We start from the raw sequence: 13,906 nt of genomic DNA, 5'->3' as shown, positions 1-13,906 counted from the left end.
TGTGTTAGCTAATGGTGTTGAAAGGCTCATTGATGATTAGAAAACCCTTGTGCAATTATGTTAGCACATGAATAAAAGTGTGAGTTTTCATGGGAAACATGAAATTGTCTGGGTGACCCCAAACTTTTGAAGTGCATATTCAGTACATATAAATGTATACATTTATGTGTGTGTATTAGCTACTAAATAGCTCTAGTGCAGGTTAGATTTATGTAGTTTCTGTAAGTTAACAACATTTCAACAACTCCAGAACACGTGTGCTCAAACTGTCCACACAGATCACAGATTAAATTTACTATGTAGAGTCTCAGTTTTGATATGTGAAGTCTGAAGTGTGATCTTGAACTAAAACATGTCTCAGTGAATATATCTCTAACACTGAATTAATATCAGCAGAGCCTGGATCCAAAGGTGGAGCTGAACAAAGTCTAAAGCTGTGTCCATGTGCATGTTTCTTGGTTGGGGTGTGATGATAAAAATTATAAATTACATACAAAAGGATCAAGAAAGAATATGAGCCAACATTTTTTTTGTATCAGATTTGTCACAACACATATTAGTGCCCATAATGTAGTATTCAGATGATTAATAAATCTGAAATATTCACTGAAATCATGACCTGCCTGTCTGCTGTTCATCTCCGCTAGAGTTTAGCTCAAGTGCACTGTGACTCAAAAATTGCAGAGTTTTATTACATAAATAGGGGTATAAAAAGGGGTAATACGTGTCTGTCTACAAATAAAATTTTAATCATAACCAAGCCTTTGTGTCTTCTTTTTCTTTTCACTTTCTCTTCCATTGAGAGTGAATTCTCAGAATTAGAAACTCCCTGATATCCTGATTCTGTTCTCTCATTATGAAACCTTTGACAGGACTCCTGCTTTCTCCATCAGCCGACATGTAGCATCAGTGTGTGGCCTTAACTAAACACACTGCGGTCCGGGAAGTGAGATTTGAAATCTGACAACAGGTGAAAGTGAGAGTACGGTGGTGTTGGTTAAATCATGTCAAGTTCCACTACCTGTTTAAATGGGATCATTTGAAACAAGGTTTTACAACTATATGGTCAAGTTGACGTGTTTACCAGGTCAAAGATTGGGTTAATTAAATTATTTTCCATATAAAAGGCACCAGCTGTTCATTTGCTCTCACAAAAATGAGATTTGCTCTATTTAAAAGGTGTGAATGTTCACATGTGTTTAAGTTAATCGCCGCTTTGTCCTCCACAGAAACATTTGAAATGAATGACCTGTTTTTTAAAAGTGGGCTTAGCAGTTTGCTCTTTCTTCCTATAGTGCGTGAGTGTGATTGCAGACAGGGCATCGGCATGAAACTCTTCAAATGCAAAAATAGAGAATGTAATATTTAGCTGGTGGGTTCGCGCTCCAATCATATGGTATTAATAGTCAACAGTGTCAGCAATGACTTCACGTCGCTGCATCAATCTGGATTACCAAACTGACCTCATAAACTTTTCAGCACCCGTCTGCCTGCACAGTGTGTGTGTCTGCCTGTGTCTCTCAGCTCAAGCATTTTCTTGATTGTCTGCCATCCTAAAAATAAAACTACAACTGCAAGCACGTCAGCTCTGATTGGCCTCGCGCAAACGTCATCTTTTGAGATTCTTCACTTGAAAATCGGAATGTAAAACTGATTTGTGAAATGATAATCAACACAGCTAGTCGTGGCCTTTACTGACGTGTGTAACGGCAGAATTATTCGCAGTTCATTTCAGTAGAATCATGACAATCAGTCAACCCAGTCCCCCCCAAAATGATTTTCCAATACGGCTAATCTGCGTTCTTCATAGGTTTTCAAAGAAACATGTTTTCTTCCAGTAAGGTAACGGTATGATGCAGCAGGAGATTATTTCACTTTCAGAAAGTCACGTTAGGAGGTTGGAGGTGGGATTAGTTCATCACAGCACTGCGGTTCATGTCCAGTATGTGATACTATTTTCAGATGTAAGTTTTCTTTTCACTCACTTTTAAATAGGGTTTGAGAATATTGTTAGGTTGAGGAAAATATCATGCTTTGGGTTAGAATACAACCTTTCCATAACATGTTTGAAGCTTCCGTCCTCTTGAACTTACTCCAGCATATAATAAACATACAAGACTTGACCTAATACACAACACTTAAACACACACAGCTGTGGGTTTTACTTCTAGTTCAGGCAAAGTTGAGGACATACATCAGAACTGGGGACTTTTGTGGTTTGGTTGTTATGTAGGTCATTAAGATAACCCAAAACCTCAACCATAAAGTGCATTCAGATAGAAATCATTTGTACTGATGATGCTGTGTTGCTTTTAGTAGCATATATATATATATATATATATATATATATATATATATATATATATATATATATATATATATATATATATATATATATATATGTGTGTGTATATATATATATATATATATATATATATATATATATATATATATATATATAGATAGATAGATAGATAGATAGATAGATAGATAGATAGATAGATAGAGATATATAGATATATAGATATAGATACAGATATATATATTCACAATCAGCACAGCTAGTCATGGCCTTAACTGACATGTGTAACGGCAGAATTACTTGCAGTTCATTTCAGTAGAATAATGGCAATCAGTCAACCCAGTCCCCCCAAAATCACCTTCCTATACAACTAATCTGTTCTTAATAGGTTTTCACAGAAACATGTTTTCTTCCAGTAAGTATGATATACAGTATGATGCAGCAGGAGATTATTTTACTTTCAAAAAGCCACATTAGGAAGTTAGAGGTGGGATTAGTTCATCACAGCACCGGGGTTCATGTCCAGTATGTGATACTATTTTTAGATTTAAGATTTCTTTTTACTCACTTTTAACCTTTAGATTGGACCCTACACTCTTCCATAAGTGGGTCAAAAATGACCTGTATAAGAATCAATGTGTTTTGATGCCATTACTGTCATTTCGGTTAAGAATAATCATTTGTATTATTGTTTGTATTATATTTTTGTCCACACAAGAATGATTTCCTGTTTGAAATATGTTTATTTTTCACTTGATAACAGATTTTGAACATTTTGATAATTGAAAAAGCAGAATATTACACAGAACAGCATTAGAAGAATTGTTGACATTTTTCCTCTCTTTTCCTCCAGCTGTTGCTGCTCTCCATCCCTTCAGATTTGTGCACGTCATCATTTCTTGCATTACATTATCAGTGATAAAGAGCCTGCGGGTAATAATACAAATATTACAATTTCTTTAAAAGTATAAAAGGTAACTCAAAAATTTAAATGTTGTGATATTGAAAATATGTTTTTTGAGGAATGGCTGGAAAATAAAATGATAAAAACTGTTCAGATTCAGGTAGAAGATATTGCAAGAAAACGACCTCACCGGGTCATTTTTGACCCACTTGTGCATATAAGGGTTAAATGGGGTTAAAGCATTAAGAATACTACTAGGTTGAGGAAAATATCATGCTTTGGGTTAAAATACGACCATTTACACAACATGTTTGAAGCTTCTCCTTTACTTCCTGCATTATCAGGGAGACCTATCCCATCTACTGTAACAGCGGCTGGCTGAAAAGGAGCAACAGTCGTAAAACAATACAATAAATGGCAAAGATATGTTGATCAGAACCATTTTTGGAATACATTACAATCAAATGAACCCAGAAGAAAACATGTTTCCCTTAAAATGGAACTGAGAATGTAGTTTAGTCATATAGGAACCTTTCAAAGTCTGTCAAACAACTGACACAATATCCACATGTAGCCATGACACAACTGGCACTGCTGACTGATTTCACACTCTTTGGACAGGGCTGAGGTTCACAATAGGAAAAAAAATCACATTAACAATTGAATTATTGTTTCTGCCCTTGATTTACTTTTATCCCCATTTCAGTGTTGTTACACTGTGTTCTTCTTTCTGCTCTATTTTATGCTGTAGCTTGGACCTCTGTAAAAGAGATTTCCAGCCTGAAAGCAAGAAGTATGCTTCTCCAGAAGGGCTTGTCCAACAATCCAATTTCTCAGGAGGCGGAAATGGAAAATCAGTTAGGGAAGGGCTAACTCCTCTCTGATGTGGGACTGAGGATGGGCCCTGAGTCTGAACATTTCTGTAAGTTTCCAAACCGATAGTCTGACCTGCACACCCAAGTACATTTGTGTTGCTCTCTATTTTAGAGTCACAACTAAAACATGAGCTCGAAATCTGGGTTATGAGCTGTTACATACCTCACATGTCACATATATGGGAGACATATTTTGCAAAGGTGGATACGCAGTGCTGGCGGTGGGACGCATATTAAAGAATTCAAAGCCATAAATTGATTTTGATACATTCAACTTGATTGCAGAAAAAAATATTTATTACTTCAGAGTTAGATTTTGGTTGGGTTTTCTGAAAATCAGACAGCATCCTCACTGTCCCAGATTTTTCATGGCGTCTCTTAAACTCTCAGCCTTTAGACTGAACCTGACATAGTTGTAAAAGAAACAGAATGTAGATGAACTTCTGTCATTCAAAGGTTTCCACAGCAAGATCTGATGTATTGCTCAGTAAGGGAACACCGTTTGTTTGATAATTAACCATTTTATGGCTTTTACAGCTGGGCGGTGTGAAGCAGCCAGCCCAGTTATATGACCAGTGTGCGAACACATCAGCACGCACAGAATGAATGGAACATCAGCACTGCAGTGTGTTCAGCATCAAGGCTTCCCTGGAAAACCTGCGTGACACAGCGTGAATGAAAACACAGCTGAGGTGGAAGTTTTCTGAGCAGTCACACTACATATCATAAGTTCCTGTTCCACAATTCATTTTGAGAAGCTCTATGAATATGAAACTTTCCATAACTGATTTTGACATTTCACAATTTCTAACCTCCTTAAGCAACACAGTTTCTGTGGAAGCCTGGAATTGGAAGTGAAAGTTTAAATTTTTTTGTTGCAGGAAGACAAAACTGAAGGTTTCTAGATTACAGCAATGAGGTGTGCTTGAGCGGGAAATGAAAGGAAATGAGTGGTGAACAAGGACAGCACGAAGAAGTGAAGAAAGAAAAAAGAGGAAAAGAGCTTCCGTCCTACTGAACTTAGTCCAGCAAAAAAAAATAAGCATACAAGACTTGACCTAATACACAACACTCATAGACACACAGAGCAGTAGGTTTCACTTCCAGTTCAAGCTGGGCTGAGTACATACATCAGGACTGGGGATTTTTGTGGTTTGGTTGTAATGTAGGTCATCAGGATGGCGCAAAACTTTGCAGTTTTTCAACCATAAATTCAGACAGGAAGCAATTGCACTGATAATGCTGTGTTGCATTTAGCAGCAGTGATTTTTATCGTACAATCCAGAAAGAATAATTTGAGTACATATATGTATCTATATACATACACACTACCGTTCAAAAGTTTGGGGTCATGCAGGCAATTTCATGTTTTCCATTGAAAACTCACACTTTTATTCATGTGCTAACATAATTGCAACAAAGGTTTTCTAATCATCAATTAGCCTTTCAACACCATTAGCTAACACAATGTAGCATTAGAACACAGGAGTGATGGTTGCTGGAAATGTTCCTCTGTACCTCTATGGAGATATTCCATTAAAAATCAGCTGTTTCCAGCTAGAATAGTCATTTACCACATGAACAATGTCTAGTCTGTATTTCTGATTCATTCAATGATATCTTCATTTTTTTCATTCATTTTCTTTCAAAAATAAGGACATTTCTCAGTGACCCCAAACTTTTGAAACGTAATTTAAATCTGAGGGCTGTTTAGATGCTAAAAGATCTGATAATGAAATCACAAGGTAGACTTTTACAAAATGGAAAAGCAATAATGGTGAGTTAAAAAGCAGAGATGCGGCATTCTTTTTATCACTAAGAAAGTTTTTTTGCATTTAAATGACATAATGTTGCATTGTGGTGAATGTTGAGCCAACTTCAACTTCCTTTTTTTGCTCAATAATCCTGAATTTTGTTGCCTTTTGTTATTTTTATTTTTATTTTTTTTGCCCTGAGTGTAATTGTAATGACGCTGGAGTCCAGACTTTTAGAAAACAACTGAAAAAATTAAAAGTACATGAACATTGAAAGAAACCTGTAAAACCTGTAAACTTCTTCTGCTGCCAACAAACTGTGTACAATAAGCGGATGACATTGACCTGTTATTATGTTGACTATCCCTTTAATCCGACTGCTAGTAAAGTGACTCTAGTGTCACTGCTGCCATAGCAACAAACACTACCAGTCAGTTAGCATTAAAGCTGCTACACACTGTGTTTAGTATATTATAAACCTCGTACACACTTCTACCACCTATTAATCCCACTTTCTACACTACCAGTCAAAAGTTTGGACACACCTTCTCATTCAATGAGTATTTTATGCATAGGTTAATACTGAAGACATCAAAATTATAAAAGAATACATACGGAATTACGTTGTAAACAAAAAACTGTTAATCTTCAGTATTAATCTACAGTGTAGAAAACAATACAAATAAATAAATAAAAAGCACTGAATGAGAAGGTGTGTCCAAACTTTTGACTGGTAGTGTACCTCTAAAAATAACACTACAGCTGCTAACTGCATAGATATTTCAACTAAAGGGGCCATAATGATCATTACTTATTGAATATAATTGATAAACATAGACAACGTTTTCAAAATACAAACCAAACACACCTCCTTCTTGCTCCACTGAAATCTGTTTCAGGAGGCGAGTAAACAAGATCATCTGATTAAGGCTAATTAAGACACAGGATCTCCATATGATCACTGTGAAGCCACTTTGCTGCTGCGTATGTTTCTGCTCACAGCTCATCTCAAACACACAGAAACTGCACACAGGTACTTTAACTTAGATAGAAAACATGCACAAATTCACTTTCTTTACCTTCCTAGCAGCTGATCTTCAGGATCATATCACCTCCTTGGATGAAAAAAAAACCCAAGAAAGTTTTAAAACACAAGTGAATATCGTCATGACATCCGTCCATCTGTCTGCCTGTCAGTCCGAGCTCATGGTTTTATACCTCAGCTGGTGAGATGTAACCACACAATAAATAACCGTCTGCTGTCATTCAGCCTGAACGGCCTGATTCACTCGTTAACGTGGAATGTGCGGAATGGAAATCCATGTCAGTGTCAAAACAGGGAGAGGAGACGGAGAACAGAGAGGGAGGATGAACAAGTCACAGTTTATTTATTCATGTGCTTATTTGACTTTAGAAGTTTCATTCAGCTTTTTAAAAAAATTTATGGATAGAGAGATTTTTATTCATCTGAGGGAGTCGGGGGGGAAACAATGAAGAAGGGATGCAAAAATGAGACGGGGAAGGACAGGAGGAGGAAGAAAGAGAGTTAGTAGAGGAGAAAAGTTCAGATGAAAAGAAGATAGGGGGAGGGAGAGATATAAAGAAGGGAGGAAAGATAAGAAAAGAAAGGTGTGAGGTAATAATAGAAGTTAAAAGGGAGAGGAGTAAAGAGTGAGAAAGAAGAGTGGAATAAAAAAATGTGAAAGGGAGGAAGAGAAAAAGGAGAAAGGTGGAAAGAAACGGAAGAGAGGGGAAGAAATAAGTAGAAGAATAGAGGAAGGAGAAAGTGAGAGAGCAGCATGATCAAGGGATGAAAATGAGTAAAAAATAAGAAGAAGAAGAAATGACAGAGGAAAGGAGGAGGAAAGAAAAAAGGAGAAGAAACAGAGGAAATTTAACAATGGGAGACTGAAAGGAGGATAGAAAAGGAGATGAAGGTGTAAAGAAATAAGCTGTGATAGATGTAAAGGAAAGAAAGAGAGCAAAATAATGATGAAGAGATGAGGAAAGGATGAAAAAGGAGAGAATGATTAGGGATGACGGAAAGGGGAAGAAGAGGTGGAGGAGTAAAATTAAGAAAGGAGGAGACGATGAAAAGAAGTGAAAAGAGCAAAGAAGAAGAGGTAGAGTGTGAAAAATTAGAGGAAAAGATGAAAAACAGGGGAGGAAAAAGAGGACAGGATGGAAAAAGGAAGAAAGGGAGGTAAAGAAGGAGACGAGGAAGGATGGGAGGAAAGGAGGGAGGAAAGGAGATGAAAAGAGTTTGGATGAAAAGAAGAAAGAAGGAGGGAGATGTCGAAGAGAGGAATAAAGGAAATGAAACAGAGATGAGAAAACAATTTAATAAAACAAGAAGCAGAAGAAAAGTGGGAGGGAAAAAGAAAAAATGGGAAGAGACGACAAGGAAGTATATAGAGGAAGGATGGAAAAGGAGACAAGGAGGTGAAGGGGAAGAAAAACCAAAAGTTAAGAGGGATAAAGTGACAGATGGAGAAGAGAGATGAAAGAGTTCAAAGAGTGGGAGAGGAGAGGTAGAGGAGTGGATGGGAGGAAGGAGGAAAAGAGCAAAGGAGAAGAGGAAGAGAGTGGAGGAAAAAGAGACAGGAGGAAGATGGAGGAAGAGGAGAAAAAGATTGGGGAGAGGAGGGGAGGAGGGGGAAGCCTGTCCTGTTATGGCAGAGCAGCAGGGGTTGCTAGATTGCATCATCGCAAGGATCAGCCGTCTATAAATAGGATGACGTCACCCCCCCCCCGCTCTCCCCTCCCCACCTCCTCCCCCCTCCCTCCTCCTTCTAGTAGGATTCCTTGGGTGCGTCAGTGGCCACGCCCCCTCCGCGGCCCATAAGAGTCGGTGATGCAACGGAGCCGCCACAAGTGCAACTTTAACCACCGACGGGAAGCGAAACACGGGAGGAGCCGAGCGGCTGCACGCTATAAGACAGAGGAGCGATTTATTCAGCCCCAGTTCGTCTGATCCGGACACCCACAGCTTTAACAGGTAGGTGTTTGTTTTTATTCTGCCGGGGAGGCGGGGGTTGGACCGGGAGAGAAGCCGGTGAAGTGGCTCCGGCGTCCCGGTGAAGTAGCGGAGGAGTCCCGGTGCCTCCGCGTCCCGGGACGCTTTGCTAACTTCAACACGCGTCTGTGTTGAATTAAAACATTAAGGAGTGGAACTTTTTTGGCATGAAACACAGTAGTAATTTATCATTAAGTAAGTTATTTGTCTTATTTTGTTTAGGATTTATAACTCTTCTGAGAATAATTGAAATTTCCTCTTTAAACTCACACTTACGATATTAAAGACCAAAAAAAAGCCCTCGACTAAAGAGTTGTCATGAAATTATTATAGATTAATATTACTTTCCACTTTCACTGATTTGATTTTTTTTTTTTTAACAAACATCAGTCTGGATCATAACAAACAAATATTCATTCATTTTCAAGCTTTTAACCCTTGTGTCAGTTGTTTTTTAATGAAAAGAAACAAACAAAAAGTGATTTATTTTCCATAGAATAACTGCTTTTTTTTATTCTAACAGTCTGGGATTTGTCTATGATTTGCAACAGCATTATTTTGATATATTTTTGTTTGTTTTTTGTGCATTGTCAAATTAATAAAAAAAAACAGCAAATGCAATTTAGGACCTTAAGAACAAAACTTAGAACTTAAATATATATAAAAAATACATTGTGTATTAACTGAATTTTCCATGGATGCTAGTATTTTTGTGTCTCCCAAATTTTTGGAGCTAACATGAAAATAATTTCTGTTTTCTTAACTTTGGGATACCAAACACTTTCTTTAATAAATTCCCAAACACATGATAGCAAACTTGGAGAAACAATATAAAGATAAACTGGCAAATATTACTTTTTAATGATTTAGTTGCATATGTGACTTTACTACTAACAGCAGTAGCTATTTTTTTTTTTCATCATACAGTGTCTGGCTGTTAGATAAATGTGTTTGTTTTGTTTTGGTCTCACAGAGCCGATATAGGGAATCAAGCCGTCACAATTACCCATTAGTCACTCCTCTGTTTACATAGTAAACATCCACGCCTATTAAAGAGTCTCGCTAATATTTTTATGGCATTTTTCCAGAAGTGAAACATTTATTCAAGCTCAGACGGCTCTCCAACAAAACATACTTGCCTCAGTGGCTATAAATTACTCTTTAAACAGGCTTTCTTGACATTTTAACAACCTCATACTGACTTTTGTTGATGTATTTCCCAATTCTGCAGACGTATTATACGGGGGGAAAAAAGGGTTATCATCGACTGCCACTAACTTATCTGTGGCTCTTGATATGTGTTCAGGTGTTTTATATAACAACAGTAACTTAATGTGTATTTGTCCTACACAGTATTGAGATTGTTGTATTTTATAGCTTAATCAAAAAACTTTTAGTACTGGGTTCATGGGGGCTTTCAATACGACTTCATTTATCTTGAGGGTATTTTTCAGCAGTTTATTTTCCTCTCTTGTAAAGAGTATTATGTGCAAGTGTTTTTTCGTGTGCTTAAAGTGTCCCACCTCTAAATCTCGGTAACTTTCATAACCATAAGTCACCTCTTTTGTTTCCAGAATGATGCTGCAGCACTCCGGTCCCTCGCTGGCTGACATCAGCTGCTCCGCCTTGGTCCCCTGCCTCTCCCCGCCAGGCACGCTCACCCTGGACGACTTCACCAACTTCACACCCATCGTGAAAGAGGAGCTCCGGCTGGCCATCCAGACCAAGCGGCTGTCCAACGGGCTCAGCGCTGACATGAGCTCCGACGGCGCCAGCTCCAGCTCAGACCGAGCCTCCAAAAGACCCGCATGTGGGGCTCTAGGCAAGAGAGAGGTAAGACGGAGGAGGAATGCAATCTGTACTCGTGTGTGTTTCTGGACTCTGTGATTAGGAGGTGTGCTTACCTTATGAGTGTGCAGCTTTTTTTAACAATCCATATTTCTCCCTGTTTTCAGGTAACGCCTGAGGAGCATGAGAGGAGAAAGAGGAGGAGAGAGAGGAATAAAATCGCTGCAGCCAAGTGCCGCAACAAGAAGAAGGAGAAGACAGAATGCTTGCAAAAGGTATCTTCCATCAGTCTGAGGAGCAATAACTAAGCTTTTAGGCTTTTAGATTATGAGCAGGTTGTTTATGACACTGACACTCCTGATTTGCAGTGGGAAGTTGCTTCATTTTTTGGGGTGTTTTACAAAGTAGCGTGCCTATCCAATTTAACATTTTTGTTAGTGCAGCATTAACCTTCTTTGTTGTTCCTTTTCTGCAGGAGTCAGAGAAACTGGAGAGCGTCAACGCCGACCTGAAAGCTCAGATCGAGGAGCTGAAGCAGCAGAAGCAGCAGCTGGTCTACATGCTCAACCTGCACCGGCCGACCTGCATCGTCCGAGCCCAGAACGGCCAGACGCCCGAGGACGAGAGGAACCTTTTCATCCAGCACATCAAGGAGAGCACCTTACAACTCCACAACCTCACCTCCCCCTCCTCCACCTCCACCTCCACAGTAGCACCGCTAGACGCAGGACTTCTGACTCTTGATCACATTCAGTGTCCCAGTCATCTATGAGCGATCGCTCGTTTTTGTCACTTTTCCAAGACTTACAATTCTGCCACCGTCTGCCGTCGATGTAGCACAGACTGATGAGCGGCACGTTGAGTTGCCACATAGACTTATGAACTGACAGTGAAATATAACCACCGTCTGGGTCTCATTCAAGCTGCTAGAGAGAGTGAGAGTGGTAGAAAGTGATTTCAGCACGCTCCCACTCCTTGAATCCATAGCTTCTGATTGGATGGGATGTGACATGCAATGGACAGCACCTTGATATGCAACATGTATTTTGTTCACTACAAACAATCAGGGCTAAGGAACAGATCCTAAAGGCCTAATAACAAAAACAGCTTTTTTTTTAACATTTACTGGTATTTTGAGTAGTCGAGGGTCTGGTTTAGTGTCTGACTTTTGTACCAAAGTGTGTTTTCAAGGTGATCCGGCGCATAATGTAACCGTTCGCCCACAAAGAAAGTAGATGCAGATTGATCGTGTGAGTGTGTGCAGACGTTTGAGTGTTTGAGCTGCAAGTCACTGACTTTAAAAAGATGTTGTTTGTGCTTAGTGTATGAAAAATAGTATATTTATTAAATGACTGCTGTATGATATGTTGTTGCCGTATCGACCCTGTCTGCTTGTCCTTTATACAACGTGAATTACTAAACCTGCTGCTACCCCTAACCACTCAGGACCTACGCAGGCTGTAGAAGTTCATCATGTTTTTGGTTTTTTTTTGTTGTTGTTGACTAATTTAAGAATACAAGTCAGGTTGTTTGCTGTTAAACAGAAAGGAGTAGCAGTCACAAAAGGGAAAAGTACTTTGCAGACAGGGTTTAAGGAATAATTCTGCACTTAATGAAATATCCGAGTACAAATTACAATATAATCATGTATGCCGATGATATGTTACTTTTCCTATGGATTTGATATTTGCCGGTGAACAAAGCTGTCCAAGAAATTGGATACTGTATATTATTATATATTATGTACACTTTATTTATCACTGCGTTCCCTCTTAAAGTTAACAGATCTAGTGTTGTTTCTTTTTTTTTTTTTTTTTTTTTTTTTACATCTTCTGTGACGATGAAGCTACATGAATATGAGTGTTATTTTTCAGGTGTGTTGTTTTCTACCTAAAAAATCTTTTACATTGTATTGACTGCGCATTAACTCTGTGCTGCTGTATGTAAACACCAGATGCCTCCTTTGGTCTCGACAGAGCAAAGCAAAAAAGATTGTTATTTTTTTTGAAAAAATTATTTATTAACAACATTTTGGTTTGGATGTTGTGTTCATTAGATGCCATTAGCTGGATATCAGAAGTGTTGCATTAGCTCACTGCTCGCCCTCTAACACGCCAGACTCTGAAGTTATGCAATGAAATGACATATTAGTGAGTGTTATGAACTTAACCAGTATCCAGGCTTGACCATGCTGCCAAATATGAGTCCCTCCTTCCACTCCCTTCTCCATTCTCTGACCTTTTAAGCTTAGATTTAAAAGATCCCTTAAAGGAAATGTGGTTTATTGAGCAAACAGAAGCTGAGACAGTAAATTTAACAAGAGTTTATTGGGTATTTTCTTTTGAAATACTAAGAATATTATCAATCTGAAGTGTTCAATCTTTTTTCTTTTTTTTTTTTTAAGAAATAATGGAAACTCTGGCTATCAGTGTTTGAATAATTGTCACACCTCACCAAGCTTTACATATGTTAGAAACACCTAAACAGAGAAAGAAGGGTAATAGTTTAGGATTTTTCAACAGCACATTATGTTTGTTCTTGGTGTGGACTGAAGTTTTTAGGTACAGAGAAGAGGGTTTATTGTGTGTTTTATGTGAGAAAAAAAATTTGGGAGTCACACTGTTAAAGCGACGCAGGCGTCTGTGTGTGGTCATAGTGTATATGTTGTGTTTGTGGTGGAAGTTGTCCCAATTCTAGTCTAGACTAGATATCTACCAAGCACTGAGTTGGACTCTTATGTAATGTAATGTGCCTATCTACACCTACTGGAGGCTGTAATGATTTTCTTTAGCTGCTTGCCTACCGCAGCACTATAGCCTGAATGAATACATTGTAGGATGTCAGGTACAGCTGCACTGCTACTAGCACTGTGTACTTCCATCTCTGTGATCTGTCGAGTTTTGTTTTTGATACTTTGTTAATTAAAAATGTGTAAATGATCCTCTCTGGTTTTTGGAAATCATATCTGCAATACGTGATTGATAAAAGACGGTTAGAAAGAATTAAAGCAGAGTATGTAAAGCTGATTTCATGCAGTAATTAGAAATTAATTTAGAAATTAACTCTTTCTACTTGTTTGTGTTGCCGCCCATGACTGTTTGCATAAGCCAGTAAAATTAGGCAGAAGTCAAGCTGACTTAATTTAAAATAGTTTATTTCCATAGATGTTATACAGTGAGTGCAGGTTATTTTGTACACCTGTACAACCTAATGCAATTTTCATTAATATTCTTCATTTTAAAACAATGTTACAGAAGAAATTTGATT

The 13,906-nt window shown here is 38.2% G+C and overlaps 1 protein-coding gene across 1 annotated transcript; it reads left to right on the top strand.

Annotated features, from left to right (window-relative positions):
* Nucleotides 1–8,705: 8,705 nt before the first annotated feature.
* Nucleotides 8,706–13,578, top strand: atf3 (activating transcription factor 3). Its single transcript, XM_023267752.3, has 4 exons — nt 8,706–8,833; nt 10,426–10,684; nt 10,807–10,914; nt 11,115–13,578. The coding sequence occupies exons 2-4, from the start codon at nt 10,427–10,429 to the stop codon at nt 11,409–11,411; spliced, it is 663 nt and encodes a 220-aa protein (XP_023123520.1). The 5' UTR covers nt 8,706–8,833; nt 10,426; the 3' UTR covers nt 11,412–13,578.
* The last annotated feature ends 328 nt before the right edge of the window (nt 13,579–13,906 follow it).

Source organism: Amphiprion ocellaris, chromosome 12, assembly GCF_022539595.1.
Source record: "Amphiprion ocellaris isolate individual 3 ecotype Okinawa chromosome 12, ASM2253959v1, whole genome shotgun sequence".
NCBI classification, from domain to species: Eukaryota; Metazoa; Chordata; class Actinopteri; family Pomacentridae; genus Amphiprion; species Amphiprion ocellaris.
This window is presented reverse-complemented; position numbering and strand designations above follow the sequence as displayed.

Bases quoted from the DNA above. Each gene is read 5' to 3' on its own strand.
- atf3 (XM_023267752.3), top strand. From the start codon at position 10,427: ATGATGCTGCAGCACTCCGGTCCCTCGCTGGCTGACATCAGCTGCTCC. The intron at 10,685-10,806 runs GTAAGACGGAGG...CCCTGTTTTCAG, and splicing joins GGGCTCTAGGCAAGAGAGAG to GTAACGCCTGAGGAGCATGA. The intron at 10,915-11,114 runs GTATCTTCCATC...CCTTTTCTGCAG, and splicing joins AGACAGAATGCTTGCAAAAG to GAGTCAGAGAAACTGGAGAG.